Source organism: Phaseolus vulgaris, chromosome 11, assembly GCF_000499845.2.
Source record: "Phaseolus vulgaris cultivar G19833 chromosome 11, P. vulgaris v2.0, whole genome shotgun sequence".
NCBI classification, from domain to species: domain Eukaryota; kingdom Viridiplantae; phylum Streptophyta; class Magnoliopsida; order Fabales; family Fabaceae; genus Phaseolus; species Phaseolus vulgaris.
Genome location: NC_023749.2, coordinates 4603392 through 4619917, shown reverse-complemented (window position 1 = coordinate 4619917; position 16526 = coordinate 4603392). Strand labels below are relative to the sequence as shown.

The 16526-nt window shown below is 35.3% G+C and overlaps 1 protein-coding gene across 7 annotated transcripts; it reads left to right on the top strand.

The window, feature by feature from the left end:
• The first annotated feature begins 1391 nt into the window (after positions 1–1391).
• On the top strand, positions 1392–15973 carry LOC137818802 (U11/U12 small nuclear ribonucleoprotein 59 kDa protein). 7 transcript variants are annotated; one of them, XR_011082145.1, is made up of 11 exons: positions 1413–1681; positions 1809–2151; positions 2255–2338; positions 2906–2971; positions 3412–3484; positions 3964–4340; positions 4587–4627; positions 5157–5284; positions 14184–14434; positions 14555–14836; positions 15448–15973. XR_011082145.1 is itself a non-coding variant. In XM_068622418.1 (9 exons), the coding sequence occupies exons 1-8, from the start codon at positions 1521–1523 to the stop codon at positions 5233–5235; spliced, it is 1224 nt and encodes a 407-aa protein (XP_068478519.1). In that variant the 5' UTR covers positions 1392–1520; the 3' UTR covers positions 5236–5284; positions 15448–15973. The 7 variants fall into 7 exon arrangements, 4 of the variants coding, with proteins under 4 accessions (XP_068478519.1, XP_068478546.1, XP_068478554.1 ...); XR_011082144.1 differs by adding an exon at positions 10709–10881 and having other exon boundaries at positions 14184–14836; XR_011082143.1 differs by having other exon boundaries at positions 14184–14836.
• The last annotated feature ends 553 nt before the right edge of the window (positions 15974–16526 follow it).

The following is a 16526-nucleotide window of genomic DNA, read 5'->3' as shown; positions in this document are numbered from 1 at the left end:
AAACATTAAGATAAATCAGGGATGGCAAAGCGGGCCAGCCCGCCCCGCATTGGCCCGCCCCGCGCTTGGCCCGCAAAAATGCGGGACGGGTTGGCCCGCCCCGCAAAGTTATTGCGGGCTAAAATTCCCAACCCGCCCCACATAAGAGTTGGCCCGCAGGTTTGCGGGCCAGCCCGCGTTCTTTTTTTTTAAATTAAATATTTATTTTTTTACATTTTGTTATTAAAAAATTGTCAAATTAAACCTATATATTTGTTATTATCAAACCTAATTTTTTTTCCTTCCTTTTCAAATATAGTCAAACATCAAAACATTAAGATAAATATCAAATATGGTGTCTTGCTCCTTTATCGTGTTTGAAATTGATTTAATTGGCATGACCCAGTTTAGGTTGCCCTGCTGCAGTGTCAATATTTTTTTCTTGCGGGTTTGCGGGCTAGCCCGCCCCGCCCCGCAATTGGCCCGCGCGGGTTGCGGGCTAATGCGGGGCGGGTTAGCGGGTTGAAAAGGTCATCCCGTCCCGCTTTGCCATCCCTAAGATAAATAACAAATATTACTATTCTTCCACTTTCAAACCATTAAAAATACTTAATTCCAAAACATTAAACATAAACATTAATTCAAAAATATTAAACATAAACATTATTGACATTCTTCCATTTCAATAGCATTAGATGCCACCTTAGAATAATTTTCATACATTTTTTCAAACATAAACCTAATTGTGTTGGCCTGCTGCTAAGTGTCAATTTTTTTTTTCTTGCGGGCTAACCCGCCCCGCCCTGCTGCTGGCCCGTGGGCTAATGCAGGTTAACGGGTTGAAAAGGTCAGTCCACCCACATTTTTTACCAGCGGGACGTGGACGGCCCGCACGACCCGTTCCACTTTGTCATACCTACACGTAACTATAAAAGCTTAAAATATAAGACCATTTATTTTTATTTTTTCAGTTTGCTTGTAAAATGTATAAAGTGGTAATAATTTAGTCTTTCATCGTGAAATGTGATAAAAAAATATGATTTACCAAAATTATTCATAAAATATATAATTTAATTTTAAATATTATTATTTATGACAAATAGTTTCATAAATTTACACTCATCTTAAATTACACATTGACATTTATAGGATATTTATAGGATAAGTATAGGTGAAATATTTAATTTAAAAAATATTTATTGATTTTTTTACAATTTTAACAAATCTAACATAATTTTAAATAAGAAAAATACATAAATTTTTTAAATTTTTTTATTATAATTATAAAAATAAGCATATTTTTGAATGAGTCATAAAAAAAACATTTTTTTTATTTTAAAAAATTGAAATGTATATAAATATTTATATTTATTCTCTATAATATATAAATATGTTTATATATTTTAGAGATTGTGTGTTGTATAGTATGAATGTTATATGCTAGATAGTTTACAAATAATTGTTTAAGCTATTGCAATTTCAAATTCTTCTAGTTAGGTTATATATTTTGGGTTTTCTGAATCTATCACTACTCCGTAGGAATGAATCCGATTCCTTTTCAATCTGTAGCACCGCCACCTCCTCCTCCATGGTTTCCGATATTACCCTCGGAACCACCGAATTCGGCTTCCTTTTGGGAGAACAGAAATGTCAGCGATCGCCTCAGGGAATTGCGACACACTCTCAATCTCGCAAAGGCAATGTACGTGGCTCTTATTTTACACTGCTAAAATCTATTTCAGTTATGTTATGATTGTAAGCTATTATCATTGAATTTTTTTAGCATGCTATTTGATACTGTTGAATTAGTTGGGTGTTGTGTTGTGTAGGCAGAAGGAGCTAGAAATGTTGATGGTGGTAAAAGATGGTAAAGGGTCTTTAGAAGGTGTGAAACTTGTCACCAATGAACCTTGCCATTCTGGTTTTCTAAAATGTATAGAAGACAGAGGGGTTAGTGTAGAATCCCTAGAATCATTTGCTGTGGAAGCAGCAAATTCTTTGATGTCAAAGCTAAGAGCTCAGCTGGAGCCGTTCCGGTATGTTGCTGATGAGACAAGTCCATGGGAGGAGAAATCAGCTGTGGCTAGGCTTGCAAATAAAGTAAACAAGTCTAAACGGAATAAACTATGGAGGAAGAAAAAGAGGAAACGTGTTGCGGAGTTGATTGCAAAGGTTGTTCTGCTTTGGTTTGGATTTGTTAGGTTTTTACTTCCCCTTCATTGTAGCTGTTGTTAGAGACTGATTAATTAGTTGCTTTCTTTGTTGAAAAATCTAGGAGCATGAGAAATTTGAACAAATGGACAGAGAAGCCGATGATTGGATTGCTAGGGAAAAGGCCAAGGAAATTGCTAACAGCAAGGTATGGAAACTCTTTCAATCTATGCCTACTTTTATTTTGACTGAAGTTAGTAATTGTTTTTTACTCGAAACTGAATGAAATAGCATGCTAATATGATTTTAAATTTTAATTAGAGAGGGTTTTCAAAAAGATGTACGATTAGGATGGGTGCTTAAGGAAACATGAACTATTAGTTGATTATGGTAAAGTTCTCATACTTTATTATTATTATTATTATTATTATTATTATTATTATTATTATTATTATTCTGAATTATAGCGCACTCCCTGTTACTATACTGTTTATATGGCTATATACTTTCAGTTTCAGATTAAGAGTGGGGCTAAGTGAAAGGCATTCAGTTCATGGAATTTCAAATAACACATTTGTACATATTGGTTTAAACCAATGGGCCTATTTTTTGAGTTGTTTCAAACTCTTTGCTGCTATATTGTCTTTACTGTTCTCTGTGGAAAATTGGGAAGGGTAATATTGATTCATTGTTTTTTGGCAGTTGCTTATGGATATATTAGCAGTTACATTAGTTTGCGTTGCAAGTCTTATTCAGGAAGAATTTCTATTTACAGGTATTGAAGATGAAAGAAATTGCGAAGTCTAAAGCCAAAGAAGAGAAGAAGAAACTAGAGGCTGAGGTAACTTTCTTTTTTAACAAATGACGGGTAAACCATTGCCAATTTATCGTTGCTGTTAACTCTGAAGAACTTGGTCAAACATTCCATGCACTATAACATATGTTATGACTTTCACTTGCACAGGTTGCACTTATTAACTACCTAACTCATAATTTCCCCCTTTATTTTTCAGCTCAGTATGTTCCTTAGCTCCTCACCATCAAATTCGTTTTTTTTTGTCTTCTCTTTCTATTTTGTCATTTTGTGGCTGCCATGCCAAAGGGTTCATGGCTTGTTTTTGGTATGTGTCTCTTAAAAATTAAGCATATGCATGCTTTCATCCGTCTCTATGTTTATTTGCTGAACAAGAATCATGCCATTTATGTGTATCCTTCATCATTCCTCTTACTTTCCCATTGGGTGATAATTAATTGATTCTCTTACGTTACTTGATATCATAGCTTGAGCTGCTCTTGGTGGTGGAAAAGCTTCAGGAGTTGCGCTCCATAAGAATACAAAGGTTGAAAAAACAAGGTATATATAGAAAACCACTCAGCTTCTAGTTATCTGTGCTATAAACTTATGATTATTATAGTGTACATTATTACTTGGTCTCTTGTGACTGTGCTTGGGTTCTTTTTCTCCATCCTTGCTGCCATATATAACATTTGAACTTGTTATATTAATTTTCTTACCTCCACAGTACCAAATGCTGGTTTACGATTGATTGGTCATATTTATAAATCATGTGTGCCAGAGTTCAAGCTCTGGTATTTTAGCATTCTGATTCTGAATAGATAATTATTCACCTTATAAATGTATAATGAGAAATATATAATCAACACATTTGTTAATTATGAAACTATACATTCTTAATTTCGTAATATAATTGGAATGGTTTTAATTGTTTTTCTAATTGGAATCTTCAATATTCACATTTTTGTGCATGCAAGAGTTTGTAATATTCACATATTTAACGTTTAATTTGTTTATGGTTCTTTACAAATGGTCAGGCCATTTTCTCCCAGAGGAGGATGACAAGTTTCTTGATAGAGTTCAAGCTGCAGTGGAAGAAGAGGAGCGTGAAGCTTTGGCTGCACTTGAAGCAGATGCTGCTAAAGAAGCAATTGCAACTGCTGAGGAATCCAGGAAAGCTATTCAGAATCAAGGGAAACTGTCAAAAGGAAGCAATGATGATAGTGAAGTAAAGGATAACACAGAGCAAATAGATCCCAGTGTGACTGAAGAGGGATCTGGTGCATTTGATGAGAATAAATCCAGTAAAATAGGACAGATCAGTGGAGGAGCATATGATCCTTTGGCAAATTTACCCATTGAGTTCTACCATTATTATTATGGAAGCAACAATGATATGGGTACACTCATTGAGGTAAACTCAACTATTTTTGTTATTAAATTGTACATCTCTTCTGCACTTTTCTTTGTTTCCTTAGAATAAATACATAATTTGTCAACTTTCCTGTGTTTGAAAACTTCTAGTTTTACTTGATTGTTACACTAATAGCCTAATGATGCTACATGTTTTTCATTACCAGCTTATGTGTAATTCACTTGCTTGCTTTTTCATTATAACTTTTTGTTGTTAATGTTAAGGCTGCTATACAATCTCATGCAGGTTAGAAGAGGATGGGATGCCTATATCAGACCTGGAGGAAGGTAAGAAATAAGAATGATGAAACTTTTCTGCTTATGCTTAATTCTTTGAGTGGGGTGATCATTAAGGGATATTTTACTTATAGATCTAAATGCCCGATGTAATTTTTCATATAAATGTCTCATTGGTGAATATTTTACCTCATTGCTTAAGGGCATCCAAAGTTGCTTTCTAGTGAAATATTTTTCTGTTTTAGGCATATCTATGATTATATTTCAAAACTGAGTTAAGAGACAGAACATCGGGTGTTAAGTCCTTAAATTATATTCATGAGAAGTCAAGACTCTGACTAAAGTACCAGACTAACCACCTTTTATCACACTAATGATCTGTATGAACTATATTAGTATATCACACAATCTGTTCCACTGTTCTTACTTCACATGTTGGGTCTGTAGTTACGATTAAAATTTATTTTGATAGTTGCTTTCACTTATTTTGGTTAGTGTGTAACATGCATGCATCATAATCAATGAGTGTGAAAAATGTAAATCAATCATTTATCTTTTGATATTTTTTCCTTGCATCCAGCCGCATACCAGGGCATTGGGTTCAGCCTCCTCCTCCAGCTAATGAGATATGGGCATCTTACTTGGTGAGGCCTAAATGATTAGTTAACAAATCAACCGTTTTGCACAAAGATGCCGTACCCTCATATGGTAAGTTTTGAAGGTTTGAACTGTGTTCCTTGCCAACCTCAGCAATATGCTTTTGGCGGCATGTTTATATGCGTAATGCTCATCATGTACTCAGTTCAGATTTTGATAATCATTATTGTTAAATTTACATGAAGATAAAGGGAAAAAATTACCTTTACTCACTTTTTCTAAACAACTATAGTGATTTACATTAATATAAAAGTTGTACTAGACCCGTCTATTTATAGTCTGTTAGATATTATTAGATATAATTAGATATTATTTGATATTATGAGATATTATAGATATTGTTAGATATCTCATATTTATGTAATGGGCTTAGCCCATATGTTTCTTTTTCCTATATAAACATAACCCTATGTGTTCAATATACACAAGGGATTTACCCTATTCTTTCTTTTCCTTTAATATGGTATCAGAGCATAAGGTTAGAGTTTAGGGTTTAGGGTTCAATTTTTATTGGTGAATCCACTATTCACTGGAATTTTCCAGCCACCACCCCCACTGTCTCGCCGGACCTTCGCCGGACCTCCGCTGGACCTTCGCTGGACCTTCGCTGGAACTTCGCCGGAGACGCCGCCGGAATCTCGCCGGAATCGCTGTCGGAGCCTTCATCTTTGTTGCTCCCGCCAATTAACCGGTGACTGGATTTGTCCTTATCTTTTATGGCTTCTTCCGCTTCCGCTGCCACTATGGCTTCTTCTTCAGTCATTATGCCGGATTCATCTATTTATACTAATTACGTCAATGTTCATCTTTCCATTAACAAATTGGATGGAACCAATTATGACACTTGGGCATCAGATATTAAATTATGGCTTAAGAGTCAAGGTTATGTTGATCATCTTACTCATCCTACTCTTGCTGAAAATGAGGTTGTTCGTTGGTCGAAAATTGATGCTCAATTATGCATTGTTATCAAATCGACCATTCACTCATCTTTAAAACAATTTTTTCGTACCTATGAAACATGTTCAGAAGTTTGGGAACAAGCAAAATTATTATACACCAATGATACTCAACGTCTTTATGGTGTGTGTCAAAATCTTCTCACAATTGTTGCTCCCAAACGTCTTGATGGTACAATGGCAGAATATCTAGGTAAACTTCATGCTCTTCTTCATGATTTTAATGAGTTATTACCTCCTGCCTCTACTCCTTCTCAAGAACTAGAACAAAGATCCAAGTTCTTCATGTTATTGGGTTTACATGGTCTTCCTGATGATTATTCTCACGTTCGTGATCAAATTTTGGGATCTCCTATTGTGCCCAATTTTACTTCCACTTGTTCTATCCTTTTGCACGTGCCAGGTAAACACACCGCTGATATAACGTCTCATGTTGATGACTCTTCTGCTTTAGTATCTCAGCATAATGATCGTACTCGCCCTCACAAGCTGGGCAAAGGGCGTCACAAGTGTGACCATTGTGGCAAACTTGGCCACAAAATTGACAGATGTTATGCCTTACATGGTCGTCCTCCTAGATCTGTTGCGGTTGCTCAAATTGCCCCTGTGCAACCTTCTACCATGGACCATACTTCAATTGATACCCCAAGCCAGCCTGCTATTTTCAATGAATTTCTTAAATGGTATGAGGATCGTCAGAACCCTAGTTCCACGGCTTCTGTTGCACATTCAGGTACATCTTTTGTTGGCCTCACTCACTCCACTTCCCATGGCCCTTGGGTTCTAGATTCAGGTGCCACTGATCACATTATTGGTAATAAATCTTTTTTCTCTTCCCTATCTACTACGGGTTATTTACCTTCAGTTACCATGGCCAATGGATATAGGGTACCATCACATGGTGTTGGTACTATTAATCTTTTTTCATCTTTATCTATTGATAATGTTCTTTATGTCCCTGGGTCTCCATTTAACTTATTATCCATTAGTCGTCTCACTCGTTCCCTTGACTGTGTTATTTCTTTTACCAAAGATTCTGTTACTTTACAGGACCGGAGTTCGGGACGGATGATTGGCACCGGATGTGAGTCTCATGGACTTTATCAACTACAGATCTCTGCACATGTTGGCGCAATTATGGATTCTCCATCTCTCATTCATGCTCGGTTGGGTCATCCTAGTCTTGCCAAGATGCAACAGCTTGTTCCAAGTTTGTCTAATGTGTCTACTTTATCGTGTGAGTCGTGTCAGTTAGGGAAACACATTCGTAGTTCTTTTCCTCGTAGTGTCTCACAACGTGCTTCATCTCCTTTTGCCTTAGTTCACTCTGACATTTGGGGACCAAGTCGTATTAAGTCTAATTTAGGATTTCAGTATTTTGTTACTTTTATTGATGATTATTCAAGATGTACTTGGGTATTTTTAATGAAAAACCGTTCTGAGTTGTTTTCTATATTTCAAATATTTTACAATGAAATTAAAAATCAATTTGGAATTTCCATCCGAATTTTGCGCAGTGATAATGGACGTGAGTATCTTTCTCATTCTTTTAAAAATTTTATGGCTTCTCATGGTATTCTTCATCAAACTTCATGTGCTTATACACCTCAACAAAATGGGGTAGCTGAGCGCAAGAATAGACATCTTGTTGAAACAACTCGTACTATTTTAATCCATGGTGATGTTCCTCAGCGTTTTTGGGGTGATGCTGTTCTTAGTGCATGTTATCTCATTAATCGCATGCCATCTTCAGTTTTAGATAACAAAATTCCTCATTCTATTTTATTTCCACATGACCCTCTCCACTCTTTACCTCCCAAAGTTTTTGGGTCCACATGTTTTGTTCATAATTTTAGTCCTGGTCTTGATAAATTATCTCCTAAGTCACACAAATGTGTCTTTTTAGGGTTCACTAGATCACAAAAAGGATATAAATGTTTCTCACCGTCTTTAAACCGTTATTTTATTTCAGCAGATGTCACCTTCAGTGAATCTTCCCTTTACTTTAAGTCTTGTCCTTCTCCTTCAATTTCTTCATCTAATCAAGTTAATATTCCTCTTGTTGTGCCTAGTGCACCTAACAATTCACCACCGCCACCAACTCTTCAGGTGTATCGTCGTCGTCAACCGTCTCATCGTCCATCAGCAGACTCTATTCTGGTGCCAACACCTCATCCCCCTCCGGCTCCTATAGTTGAACCTCCGATTGTTGAACCTGATCTTCCTATTGCTATCCGTAAAGGTATACGTTCTACTCGTAATCCCTCTCCACATTATACTGCTTTGAGTTACCATAGACTATCTCAACCCTTTTATACCTGCCTTTCGTCTATTTCTTCTGTATCCATTCCAAAATCTGTAGGTGATGCCTTAGCCCATCCTGGTTGGCGTCAGGCCATGCTTGATGAAATGAATGCGCTTCAGAATAATGGAACTTGGGAACTTGTTCCTTTACCATCTAGGAAATCTGTTGTTGGTTGCAGGTGGATTTTTGCTATCAAAGTTGGTGCTGATGGTACTATTGATCGTCTCAAAGCTCGTCTTGTGGCTAAGGGTTATACCCAAATTTTTGGTTTAGACTATGGTGATACTTTTTCTCCAGTAGCAAAGATGGCCTCTGTTCGCTTATTCATAGCTATGGCTGCTCTTCAACAATGGCCTCTTTATCAACTGGATGTTAAAAATGCTTTTCTTAATGGGGATTTGCAGGAAGAAATTTATATGGAGCAACCTCCCGGTTTTGTTGCTCGGGGGAGTCTTCTGGATTGGTATGTCGTCTTCGCAAATCCTTATATGGCCTCAAGCAGTCTCCTAGGGCTTGGTTTGGAAAATTTAGCAATGTTGTTCAACAATTTGGTATGACTCGCAGTGAAGGCGATCATTCAGTTTTTTATCGTCACTCGAGTGCTGGGTGTATCTATCTTGTAGTATATGTTGATGACATTGTTCTTACAGGCAGTGATCACCATGGCATCTCACAAGTAAAACAACACCTTTGTCAACACTTTCAGACCAAAGATCTTGGCAAACTCAGATATTTCTTGGGAATTGAGGTAGCACAATCCAATACTGGTATTGTTATCTCTCAAAGAAAATACGCATTAGATATTTTGGAGGAAATTGGGTTGATGAATTCGAAATCTGTTGATACTCCCATGGATCCCAACGTCAAGCTTCTACCCAATCAGGGGGAGCCTCTTTCAGATCCTGAGAAGTACAGGAGATTAGTTGGAAGATTGAACTATCTCACTGTTACTCGTCCTGATATTTCCTTTGCAGTCAGTGTGGTGAGTCAATTTCTTAATTCTCCATGTGAAGATCATTGGAATGCAGTCATTCGTATAGTGAAGTACATTATAGGCTCTCCTGGAAAAGGTTTGTTATATGGTCATAATAACCATACTAAAGTCGTTTGTTATTCAGATGCTGATTGGGCAGGATCTCCATCTGATAGAAGGTCAACTTCTGGTTATTGTGTCTCCATTGGTGATAACTTGATCTCTTGGAAGAGCAAGAAACAAAGTGTTGTGGCAAGATCTAGTGCAGAAGCAGAATATAGAGCTATGGCCTCGGCTACTTGTGAGCTTATTTGGCTTAAACAGTTACTTAAAGAATTGCAATTTGGAGAGGTTACTCAAATGACACTGATATGTGATAATCAGGCTGCTCTTCATATTAGCTCAAATCCAGTTTTTCATGAAAGGACAAAACATATTGAGATTGATTGTCATTTCATTCGAGAAAAGATTATATCAGGAGATATCAAGACTGAGTTTGTTAATTCAAATAATCAATTAGCGGATATTTTTACTAAACCCTTACGAGGACCTAGGATTGATTACATTTGTAACAAGCTGGGTACATATGATCTATATGCACCAGCTTGAGGGGGAGTGTTAGATATTATTAGATATAATTAGATATTATTTGATATTATGAGATATTATAGATATTGTTAGATATCTCATATTTATGTAATGGGCTTAGCCCATATGTTTCTTTTTCCTATATAAACATAACCCTATGTGTTCAATATACACAAGGGATTTACCCTATTCTTTCTTTTCCTTTAATATAGTCAAATAGAATTTTATTGTTAAAACGTGATTATATGCTTTCAGAATCCTTCTTAAATATTAGTTACAATCTAACCGTGAGGTGAAGTGGAAGTCCTAGATGGAAAACTTTTGTTTGGTAGAGTTGAAACGTATTGAAAATAGAGGTTCAGAAAAGAGCGTTGGATTGTTGAAATTCGGCTGGTTTGGTTGTGAAGAAATTGTGAGCAAAGAAATATAAAGTAGGTGGGTCTCACATTAAAATAAATGAGTAAAGTACTTAATGGGTCCTGAAACTTATAGACACTTGTTGATTAGTTCCTTATTTTTTTGCACAAGTCCTTGAAAAATTTTCAAGTATCATTTTAGTCCTTCTGTTTAGTAGGACTATTAACATAAGTTCAAATCATTAAGCATCATAGTGACACCTTTTTCACTCCTAGATGACTCTTATTTGTCAGGTACAATGTAGAGTAGACTTTTCAACTCCAATGGAAGTTCAAATATTGATGCTTTTGTTGGAAAAGTACTTGACCAACTGCTGAGTGTTGTGGAAATGAAAAAGGACAGTGAAGTTCAGATCCACCATCAAAGAATTGCAATCCACCATTGAAATAATAGAATCAACGACTAGGTAGATTGTATTAACAAGCAATTTTGTTGGATAACCAAATGGCAGAAATAACCTCAAAAGGTGTTGTCTCGGGTGGCTAATTTATAAATTCACTGGCAACTCTAATCATATGAAATGGGATATGCATTTGATATAAAGCGAAAAATTCAAGTGTTTTGAACGTGAGAACATGTATCAATAGGCCCATCTGCACTAATGATAGACGACCTGGAACTTTGTAAGTGCATGAGCAAAATATCAATCAAATTAGTTTGTTTCAAGGTAATAGGTAGACGGCTAGGTGTGAAAAAAAAGTTAGGTTAGAGATCCACCAAGAGGTGGGTTGTTAGTTGTGTCTCCTTTCTTGTTGATACCAAATGACAAAAGTCAAGAACTTAGGGTTGTTGCTCTACACATCTATGTTGATTGTTATGTTTTTATTTGGGCAACTACATGCAACCAGTGTTGTCAAGATCGCGATCTAGATCGTTGATCTTTCAATCTTTTGAGAAGAAAATGAGTCGGATCGAGGGTGGATCGGAATTTGTCCGGATCGGAGTGATTCGGCGATTCATGGGTTGGATCAGACAATCTCTGTGGCCTCCACGATACATGACTCGACCCATTAAAAAAAATTGAAAACCCATAATCCTAATTTCATAACCTCTGCAGCTAACGACTTCGGTCTCGTTGTCGCTCGTGCCTCCGTTCGCGTCGTCGTATCACTGCTTGCGCTATCGCTCACGCACGCAATTCGTCGCCACTCGCGCCTCCGTTTGCGTGCTAGCATGGACTTCAAAGGATGTGAGAGCATGTATATCAGTGTCGGAAGAGGTTAAAAAATCAATGTTGGATATTGTTGTTATTCCGCAACAAAATTTGTTAAAGAAATCAATCTCTAGAGAAGAGAGTAATGTGGGTTATTCAGAAAATGCTACAAAAAGACCAAGTGAAGAAGAGATTGAGCACTCATCAAATATTTTCAACAAAAGGGGAACTCAAAGTACTATAAGAAGAATGACAAAGAGGGCATGTTAAGAGATTGCTCGGTTTTTCTACAATAATGTTATTCCTTTTAATGTAGCAAAGAGTGAGGAGATGCTTGAATTAGATGGTAGACATGGTCCCGGATTAAAGCCAACATCATATAATGAAATAAAAGTGAAATATTTGAAGCAACAGGTTGAGGAGACAAATCTGATTCTAAAAGAACATAAAGTTTTTTGGAAAAAATTGGATGTACAATAATGACAGATGAATGGACCGATAGGAAGAAGAAGACTATATTTAATTTTTTAGTAAATAGTCCAAGGGAAACTGTTGTTTTGAAGTCTATTGATGCATTTGATATATGTAAGACAATTGAAAAGATCTTCAAAATGATGGATGTAATTTACCTATATTTGATTTCTAAATTAGAAATATATACTTGTTTTGGAGATTAATTTATTTATTTTTATCTTATTTAGCTACACTCTCCTTTGGAAAATCATTGAACAAAGATGGGACAACCAATTGCATAGGTCGTTGCATGCTGCACGATATTATCTTAATCCCATGTTACACTATCATCTTGACTTAAAGTTGATTATGAGATGAAATGTGGAATGTATGACTGTTTAGAATAGTTGATGGGAAACATTGATGAGATGAGTAAAATTGATGTTCAATTTGAGATGAGTAAAATTCATATTTACTCTTGAAACTCTCAATTTGGGCATCAATCTTACTTATCTCATTAATGTCTCCTCCCATCCTTTTTAAACAATCATACATTCTCGTTTCACCTCATAATCAACTTTAAATTCCGGATGATAATGCAATATGGGATTAAGATAATAGCGTGTAATGGCTTATGCAATTGGTTGTCCCATCTTTTATCAATGATTTCCCAAAGGGGTGTAACTAAGTAAGATAAAAGTAAATAAATTAATCTAAAAAACAAAGTTTATATTTCTAAAAAAGATTAGACATGAAATAAAAGTGAAAGGTAATTAGTTATTTACCTTTTACTAACTCCATTGAAGAGACTTTGTATCTTCTCTTTATCAAGGTCCATCTCTTCATAAATAAATTTCATGGCTGGTTTTTCATTTGAATCCACCATGCGCAACACCTTAATTAGGGGAAGAGCACCCCTCATACAATTCAAAATATTTGTGAAGAATCCCTTATCCAATACTAAATTTCCAATAAGTCTTCCATCTTTAGTTTTTACAAACTGACTAGATTGTCACTCCTTAGATGTAAACATCCTAATAAGTGATTTCTTATTCTCATTTAAACATCCCAAAGTTAAATAAGAAATGACAAAACGAGTATTAGTTGGTCTTATCAAATTTATCCATTCAGTATGTTTGTGCAACAAGCAAATAAGACTAGTTCTTAAATATATGTAGGTTGTGATTTTCTTACCATTAGATATGGTCTCTTGATGGAGAGCATTTTCTTTTCAAAATCTTCTAATATTAAATCAATGCAATGTGTTGCACATGGTGTCCAGTACAATTTTTTTCTCTTTTGCATTAAGAGATCTCTTGCTTTGTAATTTGTTGCATTATTAGTTACAATTTGGATGATATTATCTCCCAACCTTTTCAACAACATCATCCATCAGCTTTTTTTTCAGTTGTCTTGGATATGTCAAAAGCATCAATCGCTTCAAAAAACATTTCCCTTTGGACTATTTACAAGAAAATTAACTATGGTTTTTCTTTACTTATCATTTCATCCATCTGTCATTATTGTGCTGCCAGTTTTTTTCCAAAATAATATATGTTCTTCCAATATTTGATTGGTCTTTTCAACCTGTTGCTTCAAATATTTCACCTTGAATTCATGGTATGATGGTAGCTTAAATTCGGGACCATGTTTGGAAATCATGTCAACCATTTTACTGGACTTTTCACTCCTTACTACATTAAATGGAATAACATTTTTGTAGAAAAATAAAGCAATTTTTTGACATGTATCTTCCCTCTCACTCTTCTTGAAGATGGAAATTATAGTACTTTGAGTTCCCCTTCTCTTGAAGATGATTCATCCCACTCTCTTCTTGAGTTGATCTTTTTCTAAAATTTTCATAATCACCCACATTACTATCCAAGTCTTCTCTGAACATAAATTTCTTGATTAAATTAAAACAGTACACAACATTAATTTTTTAACTTCTTCCAGAACGGCAAGACGTGCTCCAACATCCTTTGAAGTGCTTGCAAGATGTGTTTTAGTTTGTAGATACCACCAGTTAAAACCTTCTCACAATATTTACATTTCAAGTTTCTTGATTTTCCATCAATAAAAACACAAATGATTCCATGTAGGGTCTTGTATTGTCATCGTCTGAAGCCATTATAAAAGGCACAAACACTACTTCTGAGTAACGCTATCTCGGAGAAGAAAAGAATGAGAACCGTGACTCATGGAGAATGAAAGAAGAGGAGAACGTGAGCAGTTGTTGTGGCGAACAATAGTAATGGAGAATGCAACTATGAGTGCTGGCAGAGAACCTAAGCGTGACAGCGGTGCCGGTGGAGAACGTGGGTTCTACGATGTTTGTTTTCTCTCTTTAGGGGTTTGTGACTTTCACCCTATTCTTTCCTGCTTCACTCACATATATGCTTTTGGGCTGCATTGGGCCTTAAAATGGTCGTGCTAGGTCCAATAAATTTTGACCTAAAACATGTCGTGCTAGGTTATGTTGCGGATTGACGACGCCTTCTGATGCACCGAGTCGCGCAGTGTCGTGGTGCGATCCTCTCCGATGCCGATTCGTTGGTCGAGTCATCTTGGTTTGGCTTCCATACTCATTGCCTCGTGCAAGTTCGCTAGTTTACTCGCAATTTTGACTACATTGATCACAATGGTGGGAATCATATGGTGATGAACATCCAGAACTACAAAGATTTGCAATTAGAGTACTGAGTTTGACTTGTAGTTCATCTGGTTGCGAGCGTAATTGGAGTGTTTTTGAAAGGTAAGAATTTAAATTATTGAAAGTGATTATATAATTATTTTTTAGATGATCATATGGTGTTAACTAGTTTTATAATTATTTTTGTCCACACTAAGAAAATAAATCGTTTACACCAAATGACCATGAATGATGTGGTGTTTGTGATGACTAATTCAAGATTGATGAAGAAGAAAGATGTTAGAAAAATAAAAGACTATAATATTAGTGATCTGGCTTCTGATGATGAATAGAATGTGGAGGAAAATGGAACATTAGATGGTTTAGATGAAGATATATTACTTGAAGTAGGAGAAGATGATGCTAGTAGAGGTGTTGTTGCTCCATCCATTAATGATTCAGAGGTTCCTCCAATTGATAATGAAAATGTAGATTATTTGGAGGAGGAAGATGATTATCCTATGATTAATGTGAATTTTTTTCTTTGATAGTTTATTTGTATTAAACATTATCTTGAATCTACTTTTAATTATGTTATGTATTTGGACCATTTTATGTATTATAAATCTATGTTTAATTATGTTATGTATTTGGACCATTTCATGAATTACGAATCTATTTTTAATTATGTTATGTATAGTAGTAACTTAAATAGTAACTCTTTCGAATCTCAGGTTACGAGTTTTCATACTCTTTCTGATCCGCTTCCGAATTACAAGTTTAACAACATTGCATGCAACACTGGAGCTACATAGCCCTAGTTAAGTTAAAAACCAAATATTGATGCTCTATAGTTGATGAAGGATATTCTTAATAAGCAATGGGTTATATGCTAAGAGTTGCATTATGGTTGCTGCATGATGTTCATTTGAGGGAGGTGAAGTTCAGGTTGAAGTTGCTGAAGAACTATCGGAAAACAAGGTTTGTGGAAGTCAATGTTGGCAAAAAAGTTTTGTTCTGATGAAGAGAAGGCAAAGGTATGAATTCTCACAATTAAGAGTCACCTTGGAATCAAACATCCTCCATCATGATTTATGATTAGAACTGTTAGACCCATAGATGGATTGACCCTTTCATGTAACTCATTAATAGTGTCAATTGCCAATATTTGTTTTAGTACATTCTTTTTTAGACTTCAAACATCAGATCAAACATACAATATAAATTATTACTTGTGAATTAATACTCTTACTATGATAATTGATTGTGTTTCATCTTTGCAATGATAGCACTGAATTGATAATAGGTTTTGGTACAGTAATTTTGTTATTAATCAAACTTGTGTCTTTTGCATCTTTTCTCCTTGAAAAGGGTTATCTATACATTATCGATAAACTATTTTAAATACATACTCCTATTGGTTGAAATTTATTGAAAACAACAAAACTAACATTTTCACCTCAGATTTAGGGTTGTTTAAGGTTTAATAAGAAGTATCTATTAGTTTTTGTTGATAATTAATTTCCATCACAATTTAGTTAGTGATTTTTAGAAGGGTGTTTTTTCTTAATCATATTTTTTTTATCTACAATATTTGAACCCAGAATCTTATATAAAAATACTGATGATTTGTTCTTTACGTCCAAGACCACTCGTACTAATAAGATGTTGGCACTACCAATCTGAGCTGTTAGTATTGTTATAATAATCAATTGAGAAATGATTTTCTATAATTATTATTTTGATGGATAGAAATTTTTAATGCAAGGTGATTTTTTGTGTTAAAGTATAATAATCTTTTTATTTCTAAATC

Bases quoted from the DNA above. Each gene is read 5' to 3' on its own strand.
- LOC137818802 (XM_068622418.1), top strand. From the start codon at position 1,521: ATGAATCCGATTCCTTTTCAATCTGTAGCACCGCCACCTCCTCCTCCA. The intron at 2,152-2,254 runs GTTGTTCTGCTT...TGAAAAATCTAG, and splicing joins TTGCGGAGTTGATTGCAAAG to GAGCATGAGAAATTTGAACA. The intron at 2,339-2,905 runs GTATGGAAACTC...TTCTATTTACAG, and splicing joins AGGAAATTGCTAACAGCAAG to GTATTGAAGATGAAAGAAAT.